Source organism: Euleptes europaea, chromosome 16 (genome assembly GCF_029931775.1).
Source record: "Euleptes europaea isolate rEulEur1 chromosome 16, rEulEur1.hap1, whole genome shotgun sequence".
In the NCBI taxonomy this organism is placed as follows: Eukaryota; Metazoa; Chordata; class Lepidosauria; order Squamata; family Sphaerodactylidae; genus Euleptes; species Euleptes europaea.
In genome coordinates, this window is record NC_079327.1 from 41499252 (window position 1) to 41524509 (window position 25258).

Genomic DNA, 25258 nt, shown 5'->3' on the forward strand with positions numbered 1-25258 from the left:
CCAGATTAAAGTTCATAGTAAATTTGCTTGATCCTCGTGTCTTTTACAGATTCCGGTTTGCTTGGTCAGTTGAACTGTCACATCAGTTTTCAAACATAAAGATTTCCTTGATGAATACAGAATGTTGATTCCTTCCTGAGATACAAGATCAAGGGAAGGGGAAAGACCCCTGTGTCTTCCACCTTCCCCTCTTTCCTTGCTCTTGTGACTGTACTTTGTTTGGTACCTCCATGGCATCTAGATTAGGAGCTGCAGCAAAAACAGCGTTACCTGAACTGAAAGGGAAGAATTTACATAGGAGAGGTTAACCAAAGTAAGCAGTTGGGCAGCATTACATCTACATGTGGTACAGTTTAATTTTTTGTTTCCAAACAGAGAACTAATGGGGGTAGTGATTACACTATTAGATTAGGACTGGAGAGACCCAGGTTCAAATCCAGTTCATATCTACCCAGACTTAGTACCCTTGGGTGAATCACATTCTCTCAAGCCTGATTCATTTCAAAGAATTTTGTGAGGAGGGAAATGGAGGAAGAGAGAACGACATCTGCCATCCTTCTTGGAGGAAGGATGGTATAATAATATGATTGATAGATGCATAAATAAAACGTGAAAGTAGAAAGTCTGCCTTTGGGGAGGGAGTATTTGGTTCTCATTTGTTTAAATAGTTATACTGCCTGTCAGATTAATGAAAGGTTTTGGGCAGAAGCATGATACGCTGCTTTTCTTTTTTGAGTCTGAACAATGTGCAAGTACTGAATTGTAACTGTGCCTTTGGCAGGTGACTATAAACTGGGTACTGAAAAAAGCCATTAAACCATCTTTCTATTGTTTAAAAGAAGGTATTGGGGTGTGTGTTTTAATTGTTGGTTTTTTTGTTTTTTTACTTATCACAAATTATTTTTGCCAGTGACACCTTTTCTACAAAGTATGTTCATAAATTAAACAAAAATTGAGAAGGCAGTGTTCTTTGTGACCGTCTGACTCAATCTGGTGAATTCGATATCTTTGTGTTGGCATGTCACAGTTTTAAGCAGCCTTTTATTTAGTATACATGTCACATTCAGGAGTGTTTAGACTTCATATCATGGCTTCCCTTCCTGCTTTCAGGTTTCTCCCATTCAGCCTTTACATTTGGAATAGAGAGTCATATTAGCCAGTCCAACATCAATGGAACACTAGTGCCACCTGCTGCCCTCATCTCCATCCTTCAGAAAGGCCTGCAGTATGTGGAAGCTGAGATCAGCATCAATGAGGTAAGTATTGCCTTGTGCAAGAAAAAAAAACCCATGGGATGCATCCAATGTTGACCCTAACCCTTCAGGCATCTGAAAGGGTTGGGTGTTGTTTTTTTACAGATGGTCTCAATATAAACTCTCTTGCTTCCTTTTCTATCACGCACCTGAAAAGCTCAAAAATATTTTTTATATCTATAAAACTTTCAGTTGTGTGCATGACTTAAATGGAGTTGCTTCCATTTCCACTGGAGGAAGCACCACCGCTTCTGAGGCATTCTGGCAGTTCTAAGACTCCTAGCAATAATACAGAATTATTTTCAGATTGATATCCTGCCTAGTCTAGTCTCCACAGACTCTCTAGATGGTTGAACATACTTACTAGCCAGGACACCATTGCTGCTTGAGCCAGACAAAAAATATGAATGAGAATGATACAAGGGTGAGTCACCTAACCTTGGTGTGGTGAATGTCAGTTACTGGGTATGTTCAGATGGACGAATTCAAGGAGGAGGCTTCAGAGCAAAGATATCTAGGCATAATTTGCGCCCTTTTAAAACTTCAAAAAGTTTTCTGTGGTTACTTGACCACATTATATTGAGTGGCCACCACATACCCTGTAGGAGTCACTACTCTTTAAAAGGCTGTGAAATTGATCCTTAAAAGCACTGCTCATAGCATAGTAGTTTTTAAGTTAACGTATAGTTTCCAAAATTTATTAGAAAGAAAAAAAAACTCTCTGCTTGTTTTGGTATTGATCTGGTTAACACTTTGGCAACACTCTGAAAAATATTTTTGTAATCTGTGGAACATTTATACCCAAAACCAAATTCCAGTGTAGCTTGGCATACAAAAACGTATCACGTTTTTTTAAAAAAGTGGTAGAAGACATTTTGCTTCACAATACCCAAATATCCAGAGCCTGAAAACACACTTAAACATGAGGTGGGAAATATTAATAATATTAAAAGTCATAAATTTTGTTGTTGGTCATTGAGATTTTACAGAAAATACACATCTCTCTGTGGTGAGGTAGATGTTCTCCAAATCATCAGGAGACTCATCAGTTTTCCGCAGGGACTGTATCTTTCCCACTTATTTAAAAATACTTCCCCGGAGCATTGGGGGACAAATTTTTCTACCCAAACACATTTAATCTAATGGGATATAAAAGCACCCAACTCCAAAATAAGTGTATTTCCAGAGTTGTTGTGTAACTGAAGAAATTTTGTTACAGAATGGTAAAATATGTGGCGAGTGGCTATACTTTGGGGACAATGTTTACTAATGTGCAGGTGACAGTCCTAAAAGGAAAAAAAAGTTGTAGAGCTACATCTCTACTCATTCTGTTTTAAAAAGTGCAGTTGGTTTCGGAATCTACTACAGACCATGGAGACAACCGTAAAATATATTGGAATGTTTACATTTGGCATTGGCGATAAAATCAATTTTCAACAGATTTCCCTTGCATTTCCCCCTCTCTTTCTTTTTTTCCTCTTCCTCATCTCACTTTTCTCTTTCTTTTATAAAGTTGGTTATGGTGTTGGTGTTGTTTTTATTTTAGTTAAAGAATTGGGGGAAAATGTTGTTTTGGGGGATATATGTGGAGGCAAGTGTATTTATAGTAAATTTTGTACAAAAATTAACAAAATGTAAGTAATAAAAATTCTTTCTAATACAGTTTGGAAGCAAATTAAAAAATCCTGCATCATGAAAGTGTATAATGTGCTCAAAGTTCTCTGAGAAGACTCTATTTGAAAAAATGAACTGCTTTTTTGACAATCAGTAGCGTCAGATCATTGACCTAGTATCTGGGCACACAGCCATCCTGTGGTACTGAATAGATAGGCTGCCAAAGACCATAGGAGGGAACCACATCTGCCACAGAACCAACCTCATCTCCTTCAAGGAGTTTACACCATAAAATCCAGGTCTTAATACCAATTTAACAATAGGACGTTCTGGCTGCATTCAGACATCATGACAAACCTATGTTTGTATGTTATAAGCATGAATGTGTGTTCTAATTCTTTCACGTTCCCTAGTCCCCTCATCTTTGGGCCTTGTGCATGGAATGCAGTTGAAGACTGCCTACCTCTAATATCCTTAAAGCAAATCTGTTTGTCATGACTTCTAAATGTAGTTGTCTGGGCAATTTAGGATTTGTATTCTGCCCAAACATGGGAATCTAACCTAAGCCATAGTTTACTCCCAGGTTAGAATCCTGTTTGTAGGGAGAAGATGGATTGCATTATCTTCCAGGCATTTGCATTTGTGTGTCATGGTCAATTGGAGTTTGGCTTCTGAAACCTGGAAGTCTTCAATGAGGGGAGAAGCACACGGGCATGGAAATATATTCATGCCATCGCAAACAGAAGTTTGTTCCTTGAGCTTTGTACACACTGCTGTGACATTTGAATGCAGCAGCTGAGCTGCTTTCTAAAACTGTCCAGCATATAACTCGCGGCTGGCACAACCTGCTGATTTTTAGAGGTTTATAACGCAGTCCAAAACAGATTTACACCCTCCTAAGTCCACTAAAGGTGGACAAGTCCACTATGTTTAGAAGGTGACTCTTTTTAGGGCTGTCCTATTATATTTTAAATTGCTACTATCTTAGTTTGCAAGCAAGTAGCTGCTTATAGCAATCCAAGTGAATTACAATTCCAAATTGGGGAAGTGCCCATTTTAAATACTAGTTTCCATTTCAATTGCTAAACTGAAAATATTGTTTGTAAGTATTTCTTGCCAAGCCATGATGCTTTATTCATTTGGAAATGCTACTGTTAGACTGCATATCTTTAATAAAACTCCATTTGAAATATAAGTGCCATCTGTTACTTTAATGGATTGTTCTTGTTTACATATGTATATGAGACAGGTAAACTATTAGAGAGATCGATACAAAATATAATTCAAATGGTATGGGAAGCTTTCCAGTGCTAATTGAAGCTTTTAGATCCTGTTAGATGATTCAGCATTTTATCCAAGGAAATTCTGAATTCAGTCTGATTTAAAGCATGCTTTTTTTGGCAGTAAATGAATTTAATTGGCTGTTCCTTAATAAGTATACTAAACCACCTCCCAAATAAAACATGCTTTGAATCAGACTGAATTATGATGTAAGGAACTATTGTCCATGTGCTCTTATAATCAGTCACAGGCTATGGTGATGAATTATACAAAAATCACATTCTTACCGGGACAGGTCAAGTTCAATACTAGGATAGAACCAGGTATATGGAGGGGTGGGGAGTTCATGGTATATTATGGTGCTCAGGAAAAAATACCTTAAGATGTCTTGGACTAATTATGGTGTTTTCTTCTGATGGAAGAAGAGCTGTTTGCATCAGTGGACTACTCCTTATGGTCCCCAGCCCAACCCAAAAATGCTACTATCAGCAGAATGGATACAACTCACTGAAAGGCTGTCTTTAGTTAGAACTGTATGCTTTTAGATTTCCTTTGTGAAAATCTCTAAGAAGGACCCTTATTGGATTCCTCTAATTACTCTTTTGTTCTGTTATCTAATAAGAGCCAGTGTGGTGGAGTGGTTAGGAGCAGAGGACTGATCTGGAGAACCAGGTTTGATTCCCCTCTCCTGCACATGAAGCCAGCTGGGTAACCATGGGCTAGTCACAGTTCTCTCTGGACTCTCTCAGCCTCACCTACCTCACAAGATGGAGAGAGGAAAGGAAGGCAATTGCAAGCCAGTTAGCGTCGCCTTTAAAAAAAAGGTAGAGAAAATCAGGGTATAAAAACCAACTCCTCCTCCTCCTCCTCTTCTGCTGCTGCTGCTTCTTTGTTTGTTTCTTCTCTTCATTATAGATGTTTCAATCTTTTTGGATTAGGCCGTTTAAAGTCATTTAGTTCCAGATAAACATGCTTTGTGTGTGTGTGTAAAGTACCGTCAAGTCGTAGCCGACTTAAGGCGACCCCTTTTTGGGGTTTTCATGGCACGAGACTAACAGAGGTGGTTAGGTCAGACTAAATTATTTTTTGATGTGTACAAACTTTGTTTTTCTGGAACTTCTCTTATTTATAATATTGTTACACACATTGAGCAAATTGCTATTTTTATTTACTCACAGTAACTGCCATGCAGCTCATGTGCAACCCAAGCTCCTTTATTGTCAGCTAGGGAAAACATCTCAAGTACTTTTTGACCATTATCACCAGAGGTGAGAAACTAGTGTACCTGTGAACCTCTGGATTTTTAAAAAAGAACAATTGCAAAATAGCTTACTTTGGGGGTTATTTTTACTTTTCCTGGTCCAAAGCTTCATGACATAAACAGAAAAATTGACTGCCAGACTTTTCCATGGGTGGAAAAGGGAAGGAATGGGTGTTATTTCCATTATTTTTGAGTTTGCCCAGAAATGATGTCACACCTATGTGCGGCTGCTGTAAAAAAGGCAAATTCCATGCTGGCCATAATTAGATGAGGAATAGAGAATAAAACTGCTGATATCATACTGCCCTTGTACACAATCTATGGTGAGATCACACTTGGAATACTGTGTACAGTTCTGGTCACCACACCTAAAAAAGGATATTACAGAGCTTGAGAAGGTGCAGAAAAGAGCAACCAAAATGATTAAGGGACTAGAGCAACTGTCCTATGGGGAGTGGTTAGGACGCTTAGGGCTGTTTAGCTTGGAAAGAAGGCAGCTAAGGGGAGACATGATAGAGGTCTATAGAATTATGCATGGTTTGGAGAGTGTGGACAGGGAGAAGTTTTTCTCCCTCTCCCATAATACTAGAATGCGAGGTCATCTGTTGAAGCTGGAGGGTGACAGATTCAAAACAGATAAAAGGAAGTATTTTTTCGCACAACGCATAGTTAAATTGTGGAACTCCCTGCCCCAGGATGTGGTGATGGCTGCCAACTTGGAAGGCTTTAAGGGGGGAGTGGACATGTTCATAGAGGAAAGGGGTATTCATGGCTATTACTTAAAATGGATACTAGTCATGCTGCATACCTATTCTCTCTAGTATCAGAGGAGCATGCCTATTCTTTTGGGTGCGGTGGAACATAGGCAGGATGGTGCTGCTGCAGTCGTCTTGTTTGTTGGCTTCCTAGAGGCACCTGGTTGGCCACTGTGTGAACAGACTGCTGGACTTGATGGGCCTTGGTCTGATCCAGCAGGGCCTTTCTTATGTTCTTATAAATTACCAGCAATTCCTAGAGAGGACTGATGTCACTCCTGGGGGAAAATCAGAAGTGACATCAGTTCTGTCTAGGAATCGCTGGAAACTGTGAGTTTGCCATAGAGTTTTCAGTGATTCCTAGAGAGGGTGTATCATCACTTCCAGGTTTTCTCCAGATGTGATGTTACACCACAAGCCCATTTTTAAATTTTATTTTTCTCACACCGCTGCTGAGAATGGCAGAGTGAAATAGGACTGGGGGCAGAGCATCCCCCACTCTCACCGGTGGACTGGGAGCCCCTCTGTTGTATGCTTTCCCCCCTTTCCTATAAGTACAGCCTGTTATTGAGGATCATTCATAAAGCAGCGAGTTCCTGCAAACTCAGAAAAACTGTAGCCAGTAGAGCAGGTCTTCTTGTTTTCATCCTTGATCAGCCTAATCCCTCTAGCAATTGTAGTTATTAACATGATCTTCAAAATATTGAGCAAATGCAAATATTCCTGCCTGACTAGAGCCTAAATTAATCAGAGCTGTGTGAACTGACAGTTTTAATCCCAGCAGCTGCTTTGATGCTAAAGCTTAATTATGAAAACGTAACTGTAAATATTAAATCCTTTTCTTCTTTCTCTGATTTCTCAGTGAGAAAAAGACCAAAATGCATAATAGATTCCAGCATCCATTTTTCTTCATTGCACAGTAATTTCTCAAGTCTCACTGCATTATGGTATTTATATGGGAGAGGAAACCAGTTCACATATACAAGTTCAACACATATAGACTTGGATCCAGAGCAGCTTTTCTGTGGGTACAATGATTTCCACCCACAGAGCACAGTTTTTCCACCTCCTACTCCAGCCCCAAATGTCCCCCAAGTCATTAATCAAGTCAAGACTTGCATGTGTAAATGAAGAGGTGGCATTGAAATATTTTAAATAAACAAATAAACAGAAAGAGAAGTAGATTGGACACAGGCAGAGACATGTTTTTATTTTCAGAAACTCTAAGACTGCAATATTCTTCTTTGAATGAGTCATTACAGAATAGTAACTTCAGATAGTAAATGTTATATTATATCACATATATGTAAATTAAAACAATATATTTTTCTATTAAGACAGTTCACACTTTTGGCTAAAATAGGTTAAATTTATGTAGTTTGAATGACCCCTCAGGCATCTGAAGATGTCAGGTGATTTTTTTTAAAGGTCCCTTGCCAAGAGAGTGGCAGCATTAGACTCACTCCTGCATTGGACGTCTTCAGGCTACCTCCTTTCTGGATTCCTTGCCATGTGGAAATACTAGACTAAACATTGAGTCCTACATCTGTAAAAGACAGCCTCCCTCCTAGGGAGTGCCTGGCAACCAGCAGGAGAGTTGTTATGGGGGAATCATCCTGGGAGAAAAAATTAAAAGAAAAATAAGGTGTTGTCTACTTACAGGATGTTCTGACCCTGGAGAGTTTCCGGTGATTCCTGTTGCAGCCTTTTGTCATTTCCGGGTAGCTCCAGGAATCAGCAGGAACTCTGTGTCAGAACCCTTTTGGCCCCAATTCCGGCCGCTGGCTAGTTGAGCGTTGGTGAGCAAGGGCCACAATTACCTGGAGGTCTCCTGCCATAAACGGGCAACTAGAAGCCAGTTTACATAAATCTTGCTCAGCACAAGAGCAGATTGGACACCATAAAGCAAAAAATTCTGCCTTGTGGGATCAGTAACATTTCCTTTTCCCCAATACCTACCTTAAAGCACAGAAACAGAAGTGTGAAATAATTTTCATTTTCTAAGGAGGCACGGAGTGACACAGTAGTTTCCTGAATGGATATTGCACTTTGGCTTATGCTGGAAGTGAAGCCTGCATTGGTCTCCTAGGCCATGCTGAGTCCTAGGGTTGCCAGGTCCTTCTTTGCCACTGGCAGGAGGTTTTTGGGGTGGAGCCTGAGAAGGGCGGGGTTTGGGGAGGGGAGAGACTTCAGTGCCATAGAGTCCAATTGCCAAAACGGCCATTTTCTCCAAGTGAACTGATCTCTATCGTCTGGAGATTAGTTGTAATAGCAGGAGATCTTCAGCTAGTACCTGGAGATTGGCAACCCTACTGAGTATATCCATCATGGCTTGTGAAACTCTAACTTAAAGAGGGCTGCCTCTTTTTTGAGCATGCTCATCATATTCCATGGGACATCGCTTTTGGGGTTAACATTAAACTAGTTCGCAAGGCTCTGGACAGATGTGGTTTTAATCTTCACATTCAGGTTTTTGTTTTTTATGGTTCATTACAGGTGCTTTATTAGGTACATTAATAAGACAAAGGTCCAGTAAGCCGATCTGAGCCTAACTTGGCCAGGAGAGGGTGGTCTATAAATCCAATAAATAAATAAAATTTATTTCAATATAAGCTTTTGGGAGTCACAGCTCACTTCCTCAGGTATGAGGAATACCTTGAAATAAAAGTTTAGTGTTTAAGGTGCCACTGGACTTTTGTTTTATTTTACTGTAACAGGCTGACATGGCTACCTTTTTGCAGTGAAATAGGTACATCAGTTTTGATTAAGTACTTTAAAGCATTTAATTAAGTGTACCTTTGTACCCTGGGCTTTCAGTAATGTGGGGATGGTAGCATGGGAAGAACTGTTTCCTGGATAATGTAATCACTCCTGGATAATGTTACAATTGCTGGTCTCTTTTCCTTAATATATATGTACAAATGGGGAGCCCATGAAGACTGGCAAGTAGGAAGTCTCATTTCCCCATTCCTACTCTCTCTCATGATTTTCCTCTTTGCCTGCCCCCCTTATAGTGCCTGCAGCTTTACCCTTTTCACATCCACAGACCCAGTTCAGAATGATATAATATTAATTATCTTGCTTCAATATATACAGGCATGTGTGTGTGTATATGTGTATGTATGTATATATATATATGTGTGTGTGTGTGTGTCTTGAATACATTGTGTTATGGAATACATTGTGTTATTGAAGCAAAACTGTTTTCCTGCTGTAGTGCAGAACCAGAACAAATAACTGCAAACAACGAGTACATGAATGGCATCAGTTAATTGGAACCAAATGTGATTTTGTACAAATGTGCCAAGATTTGGTTAATTAATTGTCCCAGGGACTTTCTGTAACTTGGGGACTTTCCATATTTTGCACTGAGCCATATTTTGGACAGAGCATCTCTAGCCAATGGAAATACCAAGTTCTGGGTAGTTGTCTTGTGGACAGGGTGGAGTGATCAAGGTGGGCAGGACATTTTGACCACAACTAGTCCATATTCAAAATTGTGATGGGAGCTTATCGCCTGAGAAGAGTATTTAAGAAGGTGTTTTGCCCAAGAATCTTCAGTCTTTGCTTATCATTGGTTGGCTGTACTTTCTGTCCACTGGATCTACCATTTTTGGACCTAACCTATTTTTTTCTGAGGAGGAGTCAAGATTGATCAGTTGGCTTTCTCCTGATTTGTGTTCCAGGTGTTCTAAGTACTGTTATTTGTACCTTTGGCATTTCAGAGTAGGAGAATGGTTAAGCCAGTGTTTCCAGCAGAGAGTTTTATACAGTTAGGATTGTATAGGACTTTATATAGAGTTACGCTTTATAAAACTCTTTGAAATAAAGTTTACATAGTGCCTATGTTAAGTTCTACGCTAGGATTTTGAGTGACGTATTTGTACTATTGCTGAGTAAACTCTGAATGGCTTTATCTGTAGCAGATGTAAGCCGTTCACTCTGTATGTTTTCCAATAAAATGCTTTAAATAGTTGGAGAACATCTGGATACAGAATGGTCTTTGTCAGAGTGGTTTTTCCTTCACTGCACACACCCGTTAAGATCCTTTGCCATGTCCAGTCTGCATCTTTGATTTGGATGGACGGCAACATCACAGACGACTGCATGATTATATTTTACTTTGTGTTTCCTAGTTTGCAGCTTTGCCTGTCTGGAAGCAGTCTCACCTTCTGATTCTGTTTCTTTTCATTGTTTTCCTTAGGATGGTACAGTCTTTGATGGCCGACCTATAGAGTCTCTATCTCTGATTGATGCAGTAATGCCTGATGTAGTGCAGACCCGTCAACAGGCTTTCAGGGAGAAATTAGCTCAGCAGCAAGCCAGTGCCGCACCAGCCGCCACAATAGCAGCTGTCACGACAGCGGCAACAACAGCAACGACAACGGCTGTCCAGCAGCAGAACACACCAAAGAATGGGGAAGCCACTGTGAATGGAGAGGAGAATGGGGCACATGTAATAAGTGAGTTAAAACTATGTTGCAGATGGATATGAATTGACCATAAGGTTGCCAACCTCCAGGTACTAGCTGGAGATCTCCTGCTATTACAACTGATTTCCAGCCGATAGAGATCAGTTCACCTGGAGAAAATGGCCGCTTTGGCAGTTGGACTCTATGACATTGAAGTCCCACCTCTCCCTAAACCCTGCCCTCCTCTGGCTCTTCCCCAAAAACCTCCTGCCGGTGGTGAAGAGGGACCTGGCTACTCTCGTTGACCATTTTTTCCCCAATAGCATGATCTGCGCTGTTTATATTGCAGGGTTCTATGGAAATGCAGCTCAAACTGTCTATTGACCCGTAGAATTCAGCATCTTCGGATTTCTAAAAGAAGAATCCCAAGATCCTAGTCCTTCGCTGCATAATTTGGTCTCAAAGCCTAGGAACAATTTGATGAACTTTAAAGCCCCATGAAGTAGAATGTCGGTGGGCAGGATTTTAGACCAACATAACTGATGAGTTTCTCCATTGCTAGTGAAAATTAATTAGACTATCTAAAAGTATGCAATTGCACAGACTTCCAAAAGAACAATATCCATATATTCTTGTAGCTCCAGAATTTGGGCTATCTCGGTGAGTTGTGGAAAAGGCATCACCACTCTAAAGCTGAAGTTAATGTTGGGAAACCTCAGCTCTTGCGTTCAGTCACTGTATGAACCAATCAAGAGATGGGATTACTTTTTAACCAGATGTGGCTTTCTTAAAACAAACCATGCATAGCCACACCAACAACAAATAACCAGCATGATCGCCAACGTAAATAAATAGGCAATGTAATGTACAAACAAACCAATTCAAAAAGATAAATCCATCAATCTTTAGGTTGAATCCTGGCTGAAACAGGGAATAAAGGAGGCTAAAGCAACCATGTGTTTTTGCCCTGAGTATTCATAAAATGAAGTGAGGTATCTTGTTTGAAATTTCTGTGTGTGTCTGTTTCACTTTGAGCACACAGGTTGTACACAAATTGGGATGCCATGGCCAATGGCAGGTCCCTGCAGCGTGTAGGCATGGGTGGACAGAAAGTTGTAGTCAGTTCTGTTTGCTTGTTTTTTTAATCAGTTCTGTACACACACGCACAGTCCAGTGAATATACCATGTTGGATTTAGACTGAGATGAGACCACAGTTCAGATTCCATGAAAAACTCTGGGCACCCTTGTGTAAGATTCATCCTAACCTACTTGAAAAGAGTGCTCTAAAGATATAATGGGAACATTCCATCCATATACCACTTTGATCTCCTGGAAGAAAAAGTCACATACGGATATTTCCATTTGGCTGTGTAAATTAAATGCATCCTCAGCCCCTCATCCTTAATATTTTCATGTCCGTTATTTTCCCTATTACAGTTTGGCAGTTTTGATCCTTGTATTAAGGTTCAAATGCACATTTAATGACAAATAGTACTCAGCTTTTACAAAGCTCCTTCAGTGTTCAACACACTTCATGTACGTTATGACAATCTTTACAACAGACCTGTAAAATAGACTAGTATTATTATTCTCAGATTGCATGACTGAGACTGACTAGCTTTCCCAGTGAGAGAGATTTAAGTGAGGGTCCATGTCTGAGAGGCAGAGCACATGCTTTGCATGTTGAAGGTCCCTGATTCAGTCCCTGGCATCTCCAGTTTAAAAACGTCATGTGGTGTGAGAGGCCTCCACCTGGAACCCTGGAGAGCAGCTGCCAGCCAGAATAGACATTTCAGAGCCCAACAGACCAATGATCTGATTCAGTCTCAGACTCAATGAGGCAGCTTGTTGAACCATCAGCCTCGCAGATCGTAGTTCATTTTCTTAGCTACTGTGCTATGGCAGCTCCCTCTTTGTAAATATCCATTTAAAAAATAATATTTGAATGGATCATCATGTACTGTTCCCCTCCCAAGGATTCCTAGCCATTAATTGTACCATTTGCAGTGCACAGAAGGGCATAGGAAGCTACAACGTGTGGTGTGTTTTTTTTTAGTTCATTGTGGTGAATGCCGTTCAGCAGTTTAGTCAAAACAGAATGTAATTTGTGACTTATTTAAAGCCTTTTCTTAAATGTAGCATTTACATTTTGCTTTAATCTGTGGAAGGAAAGTGTACTTTTATGCAGCCAGTACAAACCAGTACAAGTACCAACGTATTTGAGAAAATCAAAAGTTACAATGTTTTGTTTTACAGATAATCATTCAAAGCCAATGGAAATTGATGGGGATGTTGAAATTCCTCCTAATAAAGCAACAGTCCTTCGTGGACATGAATCTGAAGTCTTTATCTGTGCCTGGAATCCTGTCAGTGATCTGCTAGCATCAGGGTGAGTAGAACAGATTTCAAGAGTATAGAAGTTGCTGACTGTATCCATTCTGATTCTAATTATCTGTATTGTGCTTGCTTTCACACATACACATTAATTGGTTTGAGCATTTTGTTTTTGGACAATTAATTTATTGTTATAAAAAAAACATTTCTGTGTGCTTGACATATATTTGGTCGTGTTAGGTCTGGAGACTCAACAGCCCGAATATGGAATCTTAATGAAAACAGCAACGGCAGTTCCACTCAGCTAGTTTTGAGGCACTGTATAAGAGAAGGAGGCCACGATGTCCCCAGCAATAAGGATGTAACGTCATTGGACTGGAATGTGAGTTGATATAAAACCTTTGAAGGGTATTTTATAATGTTATAGTTTGTTCATGCCATAGTATTCCCTATTAATATGTATGGGTGTGAAAGCTGGACAATGAAGAAAGCTGGTAGGAAGAAAGTAGATTCCTCTGTGTGTGTGTATCTATCTATCTATCTATCTATCTAGCTAGCTAGCTAGCTAGCTAGCTAGCTAGCTATATGATTATAGACCAATTATAGATCAAATCAAGCCTGAACTGACCCTAGAAGCTACAATGACTAAACTGAGGCTATCGTATTTTGGTCACTTTATGAGAAGGCAAGAGTTACTGGAAAAGACCATCATGCTAGGAAAAGTTGAAGGCAGCAGGAAAAGACAAAGACCCAACAAGAGATGGATTGACTTTATAAAGGAAGCCACGGCCCTCAATTTGCAAGACCTGAGCAAGGCTGTTAAAGAGAGGGTGTTTTGGAGTACATTGATTCATAGGGTCGCCATTAGTCGAAAGCGACTTGACAGCACTTAACACACACACATTGTGTTGTTGACATGATACTTAAAGTTGTTTGGTGTTGCTATTCTAGATCAGTTTCATTTTATACTAGCAAAACTCCCATTGTTATGATGGATGAGGTGTTAATGGAGGGCCTGTGTATGGAAAGGATTCCTAGTGTCCTATGTACATATCCCGTAGTGACCCAGTCATTGAGATTGTGAGCAGAGTTCCACTCACCAATTGGGAATTTTTGCCTCCCCCCTGTGTACTTCAGTTTCCTGAAAGCATGATTGATTTGCAGGACAACAGTCCTGGCAGCTAGAGATAAATAGAGACTTATAGTTACATATGTGAGGCAGAAGATTTTCCATAGAAAAATACAGCATCAGAAAATCAATTTTGGAGAATTTTCACCCCACATTACTGGTTAAACAAGGCAGTAACTGTTAGTTGGAGAGCAGCTCAATAATGATGCTTCCTCTTGTTTATCAGAGCTTCTGATTTCTGTTACTTTTGAAGACTGACACATGTGAAAGGGGCATGTGTATTAGTGTGTTAGTGCATCACAGCTGCTTCAGTTATGTTACATGTGTCTCATACAAAACATTTCTTGATTCCCCTTTGACATGTCCACCAGAGTGACGGAACGCTATTGGCAACAGGATCATACGATGGCTTTGCAAGAATATGGACAGAAGATGGTAAGATTCAACAGCAGCAGTTTCCAAATGATTTGGTAGTTAATAGTGTTGGCTTATTTGCATTCCCAAAACACTTAAACTGTTAACTTGGTCTGTTTCAGGGAACCTTGCAAGCACCTTAGGTCAACATAAAGGGCCCATCTTTGCTCTGAAGTGGAACAAAAAGGGGAATTACATTTTAAGTGCTGGTGTTGATAAAGTGAGTATTGAAATATCTAACTTTCCAGTATAAATCTGGCAATGTACTGAGTACTTTTGCATGGTGCTGCTTGATTTCTTGTAAAAACTGCTCTTGGGGGATTCAACATAATTTTCTTTCTGATCAGCTGGGGGTTATTTAAAAAAATCTTGATTTCATCAAAATAAGTGAAATGATTACTCTGTTAAGAGAGGGTAAATCCATACCATGTGCAGCATATTTTGAACATTCCTTGTTTGCCGTACAGTGTAGTGAATTTTCCATCAAGGGGTTTTTGTTTGTTTTGGAAAACATTGGTATTTTTGCATGCATATGTCTATATGCATTTGCAGACATTCATATCCCAATATACAATAGGAACAATATACAATAGGAAGCAATTGATTGCTCTTGCATCCTACTAATTAAAATGTCATCCTTCTTGAATATCACTTTTCACAATTCTATTATTTAACTTGAAGTACTGAAGTAAGGGTTATGAATGTTATGAATTAGTGCCTTAAGACTTAAGAATACTAAATAGTGCTGAAGGATCCACTGATCATTCCAGAGAATCTGTTGCTTAACGTTACAGGCATTCCTTTTATCATTTTCAGGTTTTTAAAAACCCCTAATGTGGTGTGTGTGTGTTTAGATTTCATGTTTTTCTGCAAACCTGGGACCTTTTTCAGGTTTGTAGAAAGATCTGTTTTGCCCATTTAAAGCTCCAGTCAGCAGATTTAAGTATTCAAAGATTTGGTTGACTTTGCTATCAGCATATAAGATTAGCAGTGGTACATAAAAAAGTTATTTTTTAATGACCATTACTAGAATGGATCAAGTTTTTAGTAGTTACCACCTATTCTCCTGGGCGCTAACTTACATGGTCACTAATGTATATGTTTGTGTGTGTGCTTCCCCTCCCCCTATCTGCCCTCACCCATGCAGACAACAATAATTTGGGATGCTCATACAGGAGAAGCTAAACAGCAGTTTCCTTTTCACTCAGGTATTTGGCATTCTATTTATTTATTTATTTAAAAAATTTTTAGCCTGTTGTGTCTCAGCCAAACACAGAGTAGCTTGCACTTCATTAATAAAACACATACTGTTTTAGTTTGGGGGAAAAAATCAAAATAAAACGGGATCAGAACAAGCCTGCTAAACTTTATCTTCGGTATGTTTTTAAAGCAGAGAATGGCTTTGGTGAGATTCTCTGGTTCCTTAACAATGGGGTAGGGTGCATCTGTCCCATAGTTTGGCTGATTCTACCTGTTAGACAGCAATCAGTCCACAAAGCGTCTTGTATAAAAAATGCTTTGGAGAAAACCACAGAATATTGCAAAGCACCTTCAGTACATAACAACAGTTGACAATAGAAACACTAACTTCCAGCCTTGCCGTAACCTTTCCTTTTTTGTTTAGTATATATACCTCTTGTCACATCTTTAGTTAAACATGTAATGTATCACTCTTAGGCTGATTGCAACCTGGTCCACAAAGATAAACTATTATAATTTAGTAAGTTTGTGGGGGGAGAGTTATGTGTCTTGTGTAGAATCATTTTACAGCCTTAGCAGATGCTCAGCTTATTCCTTGGTAGGGTTCCTCACAGTAGAACAAATAATCCATTGCTTGTTGAGGGCAACCAGGTGGGGGACCTTTTCCTTTGCTCTTTAAGGGTCTTTGAGCCTGCAATATCACTGCAATACCCAGCGCTGCGAGTCATAGTGATATGCTGATGCTGGAGGAATGCTACTTCAGCCTTTTAGGGACACATGCTATTGAATGCATTTAGAATCACATTACCAATCTTATCCGTGGTAGAAAAGACAATAGGCTTGAGTATCTTTATCCTTGCCCAATTTCTGAATGGTCTGTTTTTGGTTTCCCTTTTACAGCCCCTGCTCTGGATGTAGACTGGCAGAACAACACTGCTTTTGCATCCTGCAGCACTGATATGTGCATACACGTTTGCAGGCTTGGCTGTGATCGTCCCGTCAAAACCTTTCAAGGCCATACTGTAAGTTCATAAATGGTCCTTTTGACATTTCACGTGATTATTGGAGATGTGCCGTATATAGACCCTGATCCCTTCAGACATGGTTTGAATTGAAGTCATGAATCCTCATGCGTTAATAAGGTTTTATTTCCACAAGTGACAGACTTTAAGCACAGAAGGAAAAGCTTTTTAAAGATTAAACATTTATATAGCATAGTTGGTTTCACTATGCCATGTAAATAAGAAGAGCAAGAGGAGAGATTACTGTATATAAAATACTTTCACTGTTCTGTTCAGATGACGTGCCACAGAACAGAATTTTTGTTACCTTTCGTGAATGGAATAAGAAAATCTGTAATGCAAAATGTAGTTGTTTTATTTGTTTTTCTAATAAATCTAGAGAGCCCTCTTCTGGATAAAAGGTACACAGCTGGCTGTATGCAATAATTACTGATAAAAGAAATCTTTATTTCAGAACGAGGTCAATGCAATCAAATGGGATCCATCTGGTATGCTTCTAGCGTCTTGCTCAGACGATATGACGTTAAAGGTAAAATAGTCTCCTTGGAACTTTGACTGTACCATATTTTACAAATATGTTGTAAAAGATTGACTAAGGCATCATTCACACAGTTTCAGTTCAGTTGCTAATTTTGGCATTTATACATTTTGAATCTAGATGTTAAAACAATCCCAAAATAGCAATTGCCACATTTCCCATACAACTTGTTTTATAAGAGTAAGCTAAACTGTAGATTATAACCTGCAGGCATGTTTTTCCATTCTGGTTTTAATAGATATGGAGTATGAAGCAAGATACATGTGTACACGACCTTCAGGCGCATAACAAAGAGATTTATACTATCAAATGGAGTCCAACGGGACCAGGCACTAGCAACCCAAACTCCAATGTTATGTTGGCAAGGTAAATGCAGTATTATAAGTTCTACTTCAAGAGCCAGGGTGGTGCAGTGACTTGACAGCTGGACCGTGTGAACGTTTGTCACTCTCTTAGCCTGACTTATCTCACAAGGTTGTTAAATGGCTAAAATGGAAGAGGGAAAACGGTACGTTGCTCTGAACTCCTTGGAGAAAAGATGTGTAAAATATGTTACAGATAACTTATACCAAGCTGTAAAAGAATTCAAACAGGTTAATGTACGTTCCACAGCCCGACTTGATCAGATAATGTTTGTGTGCATGTATTTATTTCTATTTGGCTCTTCCTCCAAGCTACTCAGGGAAGCATATGTGGCAAAAAGGATATGTGAAGTCCTTCACACTTTGCTAGGGAGGCATCACCGCCCCACATGGAGGTACTGGATGTCAGTTTCTAAGCTGTTCCTCCCAAGCAGTGGAACCGTTTGTAAAAAGACGTTAATATTATGTGACACTTTTGATCACACTGTTATAAATAATCTGATCCTGACATTGTCCTTTAACCTCCTCTTCTGTTATGCTAACCCTTTCACCAAACTCTGCTCTTTACCTCCCAACTTCCAAACCAATGCCCTGCTTCCCAGCCCACAGCTCCTATTAAGTGTTGGAGGCACACTCTCATTGGCTCCTCTGTGGCTGGTTTGGTATTGTTCTCCTCCCTCTATCATAGATAGTGTACAAGTGGTTTTTCCTGCTGTTTTATTCTCCCTACAGTTCTGTAAGATAGGTGACGCTAAGAGGTAGTGATGAGGTATCTTATTGAGCTCCATGACTAATACTGGAATCTGAACAGTGATATTAGAGTTCAGCATTAGCATTCTGTCTGGTCTGCCACTGATCAGCAATTGTTGGGACAGAGGGAGGGAGGAAAGAAACATGTGCAAAATTATATGTTTTTCTGGGAAGCTAAAAACTCATTCCTTAACAATATGAAATGTTATTGGGACTTGTATGAAATTTGAACGTAGTAATATGTTTCAAACAGCTGGAAAATCTTTTGATTTTAAATGTTTCCCACAGTGCTTCGTTTGACTCTACTGTTCGATTGTGGGACGTTGAAAGGGGAGTCTGCACTCACACATTAACCAAACATCAAGAACCTGTCTACAGTGTAGCTTTTAGTCCGGATGGAAAATACTTAGCAAGTGGGTCTTTTGACAAATGTGTCCATATATGGAATACTCAGGTAGAGTAATTTCATAACATAAATGTTTAGCACTTTAATTGAAATGAACTTGCCTTGTAATAGTATACGCATTCTAAAACATTTCCAAGTAAAATTTTGTTGCACCAGATGTTATATTAAATGCTTAATTTTAAAAAAAGCATCACATATTTATGGACCAAATATTTCAGGATGATGGCAATCTTTAAGGTTAGCCAATGCTTTGGGTATCAACAGCATTTTGCTGAAACCACCCTAAAAATCTTCAGTGATCTTATCCACTAGCTTCCAACATTAATGATAAAACATAGTAGAAACTGGACTGTAAATCTGCCTCTTGGTAAGGCTATCCTAAAAGTCTGATCAGATTTTTAAAAAAAGAATGGATCCAAGACTGAAAATGATAATTTGTGTTTTACTTAACTATGCCTGCAGTAAAAGCGTGAGTTTTAAACATTTGTTTCCTGAATGAGGATTGTTTGTTTGTTTGTTTGTTTGTTTGTTTGTTAGAGTGGAACTCTGGTTCATAGCTACAGAGGCACTGGGGGAATATTTGAAGTCTGCTGGAATGCTAGAGGAGATAAAGTGGGAGCCAGCGCATCCGATGGATCGGTAAGCCTTTCGTAGGCAGGCTTTTAGTTACCGTTATTAAATTCAGCCCACAAAAGGGCAAAATTTCTGTGTTGTTCAGCTGATGTCTCTGAGTTAGTGGGGACCATGCGGAGGAATTTAAGTGTACTTGTCCATCTGAAATAAAAAAGCTCAGTTGAGTGCTCGAGTTTCAAATGGAATTCAGAACACTACCCATGTTAGTCTGCTGCAGAAGAAGAGTTGGTTTTTATATGCCGACTTTCTCTACCACTTACAGCTCATTCCTGACCTTCAAGGGCTCAAACACCAGTGACCGGGCTACTTACACCGGTGTTAGTGGCCCCAGCGCCGACATGGAGGTCCGGATGCTGGTCTCTGGACGCTGCAGCAGCAGCGCTGCCCTGAAACGCCGGCAGTAAAGTCCCACCGGCGTAAAGGCCTGCGCTGTCATTCTGGGGCATTCCGGCATCCCGGGAGGTGTTCCTGGGGCAGAGGAGCTGTCGTTAGGCTGTCTCCTGTCCCCTTTCAGCTCCGAACGCCGGAGCCAAGAATGGCATTGCTATGCCTGCTTTTTTGCAGGCACAGCCTCGCTATTCTCTACAGGGCTTTTTGCCCATTTTACACGAAAAAAGCCGGTTAAAGGCTTTTTTCGTGCTTTCGACATACGGGGAACTTCTTAGGAGGCGCCGCCGCGGTGCCTCCTCCCTGCTGCCCCCGCACGCCAAAAGCTCAGGAGTGGGCTGTTAATGAAGAATCAAACCGGCTTACAATCACCTTCCCTTCCCCTCCCTACAACAGACACCCTGTGAGGTAGATGAGGCTGAGAGAGTATGACTAGCCCAAGGTCACCCAGGTGGCTTCATGTGCAGGAGTGGGGAAACCAATCCGGTTCACCAGATAAGCCTCCAGCTCATGTGGAGGAGGGGGGAATCAAACCCAGTTCTACAGATCAGAGTCCATCGCTCCAAACCATTGCTCTTAACCACTGTACCACGCCCGCAGAACAACAGCCTTGTGACATGGTGGCTTAAGATTTTGTGAGCCTAAGCCCACTTTGCTGGCTGTATGAAGTGCTGCATTCCATGTAACAATTAGCCCATTTAATTCAGTGGCATGTCTCCAACCACACGGTTCCTCTGTTGGAGCAGCATTTCTGTTAGCAGGAAAGGATGGCAATTCCTGCATAATTCCTGATTCCCACTGCAGACTCCTGGTTTACCTGCTAAGTTGTTCCTGAGTATTTACTGACACCCAGGAAAATAATGCTCGGGGGGATGGCTCAGTATACTGCAGTAGGAAGGTGAAGCAGTAAAATCCTGTTCTGTGAAGTTGGATACATGCAAGTGTTCTAAATTATCCAGCAGCTTTTGCTATGTCCATAGAGTACCTCTTTAGTACCACTGAATAAACCAAATGGTTTTTCCATGGTTTTTGGGAGAAATTGTGCTATTTCTTTCTTAAACGTACCCCTGCTGTGTTACAAGAATTTTGGGAAGTCTCCAAAGGCTCTATTGAATTCTGACCATATGACATTATCTAACAATGAGTCCAATCTTAAGAGTATTTCAAGAAACTCTTTTCACATGGTGGCAGCCATGGGTGGTGGGTAGCTGCATATACAATCATGTGGAATGTCCAGTTCACACATTTATTTATACATGTAGGGTATCTCTACCTGTTTATTTTTGCCTGTATCTACCAGGCAAAGAGTATCTTCCATCAGATAAGAGAGTTAACCAGCCTTTAGGGAATGTAACATTGTGTACCCTTCTTCGGTATTTTCTGCTGTGTGGCCTAGATCACTATCCATTATTACCAGGGAGCCCAGCAGCACAACGTAACATCACAATATAACATATTTTAGTCATGCTTTTGATATTTTCCCATGACATTCTCTCTCTCTTCTCAGGTTTGTGTTCTAGACTTGCGAAAGTAAATGCTTTAGACGAAATTGCAAACGGACCAGCAGTTGAATGTGTGGGTAGAAGCATTCTTCAAAACTATTCTTGACATCTCTAGGACTGCAAGAACTGGGGGGAAACAAACAGGAACAGGGGGAAAGCTAGAGTGTGGAACAGAAGCAGCTCTCCCAGGTGCCTGAAGTCTGCAATGTTTTGTCCATAACATTCACAAAGGAGTCAAATAACATACAGTCACTTAGTGGGGAGGGTGTTGGGGATAGATCCCACATGGAACTTTGAGCCTATGGAAGTAAGAAGACCACCACCAGCTAAAAGCCTGCCTGTCTGGTTTGGGTCTCCGAGAACTCAATCTGATGGCTGCAGAAGAGAAGAAGAAAAGCTGTGCCAAAAATAATAATAAAATAATAATAAACCTATAAAGCTAAAGTGCTTTGATTAAACCAAAATGGGAAGAAGAATCCTCCTCCATGCGGTGTTGTATTTTTTCCCTTCCAATTGGGACACTACAATTGCTCTCCCAAAGGACCTTCAAAGACCAGTTTGTACCAACAATGTGTGCAACTTTGTAATCGCAACACTTTGTATTTTCTAGACTACTTTTATTTGTTCAGTGGACTTTTGTTTTCCTAACAGCTGGAATATTAGGCCTTGAGGATCACAGGCTTAGCTTTGAACTGAATATTTTCTTCTCTTTTTCCAGTCTTTCTTTTTTCGGGGGGGGTATGGGGTTTATGCCACCCCCCTCCTTTATGCCTTCAGTAGATGCAGCCAGGTGGGCAAAATGAAAAGGTGTAACAGACTGCCTCTCTCTCCTCTTTTCTACTTTCCCCTTCCCTTTCTCCTCTGCTCCCAGCTTCTTCCTCTTCTGTTTTTTTAATTATTCCATGCTTCAGATCTTAGAGTCTCAAGGGCACATTCATCAGATTGTGTAATAAGTGCTTTATGTAAGAATGCAGTGCCGGGAAAGCTTTTTACTGGAGAAAAAAAAATGACTTTTTAAAAAAAGAAAGAACCCAGTGTATTTTTGGAGAGAGAAAAAAAGTATTTTTTATGTTAAAACACAATTTTAGAAGCTTAGAATGTCCACCAGATGTAGACTGGATTGTGTTAGTCATTTGAAAGAACAATGCAGATGGAATCTGATACACATTTAAAGATGCAGTATCCCTTTTATCTCCTCATAAGAGGAATTTTGCTGAAACAACAAAGATCAGGGTGCTGCTTCTTTTTGATCAGCCTTCTGCAAGAGAAAAAGCAAAAGGCTTGTGTGGTTTAGTTTCATTGGCAGGACTTCGTGATGGCAATTATAATTTTTTGTTTCAGAAATTTAGTGGGGGTTTTTTAAGTGATATTTGTGTTCTGATTCATATATCCCAATAGCGACTGTGAGATATATCCAGAGTGGCCGGTGGCCTGATTGTGGCATTCTATTCCAAGTGATTTTTTTTTAAAAAAATGATCTTTGTGATCGAAGCATTCAGAGTGTATGGAAATAACATTGTTATGTCATTTGCTGACCCCTTCTGTTTACAAATCAGGGCAGGGCCACGATATTTAAGAGTGGCAGAGCTGTTGCATTTCCAGTGAACTGTACCTGCTGCTTCGTTGCCCAAAATATATCACAACATGACAAGATTGGGATTTCTGAGTGGATTTAAGCTAGCAAAACAAAAGTTGGGATTGTCAAAGAAGAACCTGTTGTCGTCGCTCTTCGTTATCCTTGACAGTTCTGGAATATTACAAAAAAACTGCACCTGGATTCACCTGGGATGGTCAGCACTGTGAATCGCTCTGCAAGCTCTTCTGGAGAGGAGGCAACTGCATCTTGAATGTGGTCACTCTACGGGGCATCCCATGGCCTGGTCATGGGAGGGATCAACAAGTATTAGTTCCCTCACACATTATTAGAAATTGTATTTTTATTTTTTGTTCTTTAAAAAACAAACTAGCTAACTTTAGAGCCAAGTGAAGTGCACTTTGTCAAACATAAGGGTCGTCTTTGTTTTTTGGGGGGGTTACTTTTGTCTTTGTTTCTTTTTTGCCTTGTTTTTTTTTTTAAATGCGGTTCTTTGTCAGTTGCAGAATTGTTCTGTCAGTCACTCACTGATAATTCTGAATTCTGGCTTCTAAAGTTTTTTATTGTCTGTGTCAGACTTGAAGCCAGGCTTGGTTCTCATTTCAGCATTTCCCAGGTTCTGTTGAAAAAAGCATTCGCTCCTCCTTCCTTTCTCCCTGCTGCCGTTTTGTCCTCACACACCCTCCCGCACACTCACGCTCTCTTTGTCTCTCTCTTCCTCTCTGTCAGCAGATCACCTTGTGTGTTGTAGTTCATTTGTTTCAAGGAGAGAATCAACAGATCATATTCAGTGTCTTGAATAAATTGCTATATTTTGATATTAGAAAACTCTGTGTGTTGCTCCTTAATTCTTTCTATCCTGTTAACATGAGCACATGTCCTCTAGATTCTGAAATTGTCATTTCACGGTGTTCTGCTTTTCATATATTAGTTGGGGCTAATGTGTTCTTGTTGGGGTTAGGTGACTGAGCTGTGCATCTGAACATCTCCCCCACTGAAATTGTGTCCCTTCTATGAACTAATTATGTGGTCTTTTGCAAGCCATTCTTTCTCAGTCTGTGCCACCCCCACAGTGAATGGGGAGGGGGGAGAAGGTAAATAATGCTCACCCAAGGATTGTTCTAAGGGTCTTAGGGTATATTGGTTTAGAGAACTGATAACTTGGCAAAAGAAGACTCCCACTTTGTTCTTCATGCTTTTCACTAGGGTTTTCAATCTCTGGGAACATAATTGGCTAGTGTATGTGAATAATTTTGACCGTGCTATAGCATTATTATGCATTATTAGACCAGTGAGCCCTGACCTGGATAGCCCTGGGGTAGCCTGATCTCGTCAAATCTCAGAAGCTAAGCAGGGTTGGCCCTGATTAGTATTTGGATGGACAACCTTCAAGGAATGCCAGGGTCATGATGCGGAGGCAGGCAATGACAAACCGCCTCTGAACCGTCTCTTGCCTTGAAAACCCTATGGGGTTGCCATAAGACATCTGTGACTTGATAGCGCACACACACACACACAAAAGTCCAGTGAAGAAAGCTTAAATAATGTGTTTATTTTTCCACATTGATTCTATTTCTCCTGATAAGAGCATTTGACCCCCAACCCAGTCCCTGGAAATCCCCTTCCATTTTTTTCTCCCCATTTATATACATATACACACACCCTTTGAAACTTCACCTGGCATTGTCTATACACTTTTTAACACCACAGGCTATACATGCTCTTCTTCGATATTTCCTAGATGCTGAATTCCTTGCTTCCACAATGGCACCATGGAATTGTAACACATGCACAGGCCAGCCAATAGCTGTCACTTTTAAAGGGGAAGAATGAATAATGTTTACCAGTCCCAGTTTCCATGTTCTGGTATGTGTTTAAGGTTGATTTGCATCTGAATAATGATTTGGTAACTCAGCACATCAGATTACACAGATGAACTTTGGAACTTCTGCATTTGAGATGATGACACATGAAATTGAAGGTGAAATTTATGGTGATTGATCCAGAGCTGTAAGGCTATACCACAGTCTAATAGTCTACAAACATTGTTCTTGGGATTCTTGAGGCACTATAGACCCTTTACCTACGAGATGGCAAACCTATTGAAGGGTGAGACAAAACAGCTTACAACAGGGGTGCACAACATGCGGCTTCCATGTGGCTCTTGAGGGGCATGCCCCATCATTCACAATTTTCCCACTTTTTCCAGCCCCATAGGACATCTGGGATTCCCCCTGTAGTGAGCCAGGATACTACAGTTGCTCTGGCAGGGCCTGGTGATGTCCTGGAGCAGGGACCAGTGGGACCTAGGTGCAATCATGGACCATTGTGGCCTGCATAATTATTGTGATTCCTTGGTTTATGTTATTGTCGCACAGAGGAAGGAGAATGAAAAGGAACCCAATTTCAA

The 25258-nt window shown here is 40.3% G+C and overlaps 1 protein-coding gene across 1 annotated transcript in view; it reads left to right on the forward strand.

Annotated features, from left to right (window-relative positions):
• The window catches only part of TBL1X (transducin beta like 1 X-linked), a 59222-nt gene extending 37713 nt beyond the window's left edge, over window positions 1–21509 (forward strand). Inside the window, exons 4-16 of the mRNA XM_056861946.1 lie at window positions 1111–1256; window positions 10369–10627; window positions 12834–12966; window positions 13152–13293; window positions 14412–14475; window positions 14577–14674; window positions 15602–15662; window positions 16555–16676; window positions 17131–17205; window positions 17453–17580; window positions 18615–18780; window positions 19270–19371; window positions 21260–21509. Of these exons, the coding sequence (XP_056717924.1) occupies window positions 1111–1256; window positions 10369–10627; window positions 12834–12966; window positions 13152–13293; window positions 14412–14475; window positions 14577–14674; window positions 15602–15662; window positions 16555–16676; window positions 17131–17205; window positions 17453–17580; window positions 18615–18780; window positions 19270–19371; window positions 21260–21286 (1523 nt within the window). The 3' untranslated portion in view covers window positions 21287–21509. The remainder of the gene's footprint in view (window positions 1–1110; window positions 1257–10368; window positions 10628–12833; window positions 12967–13151; window positions 13294–14411; window positions 14476–14576; window positions 14675–15601; window positions 15663–16554; window positions 16677–17130; window positions 17206–17452; window positions 17581–18614; window positions 18781–19269; window positions 19372–21259) is intronic.
• Window positions 21510–25258: the final 3749 nt, after the last annotated feature.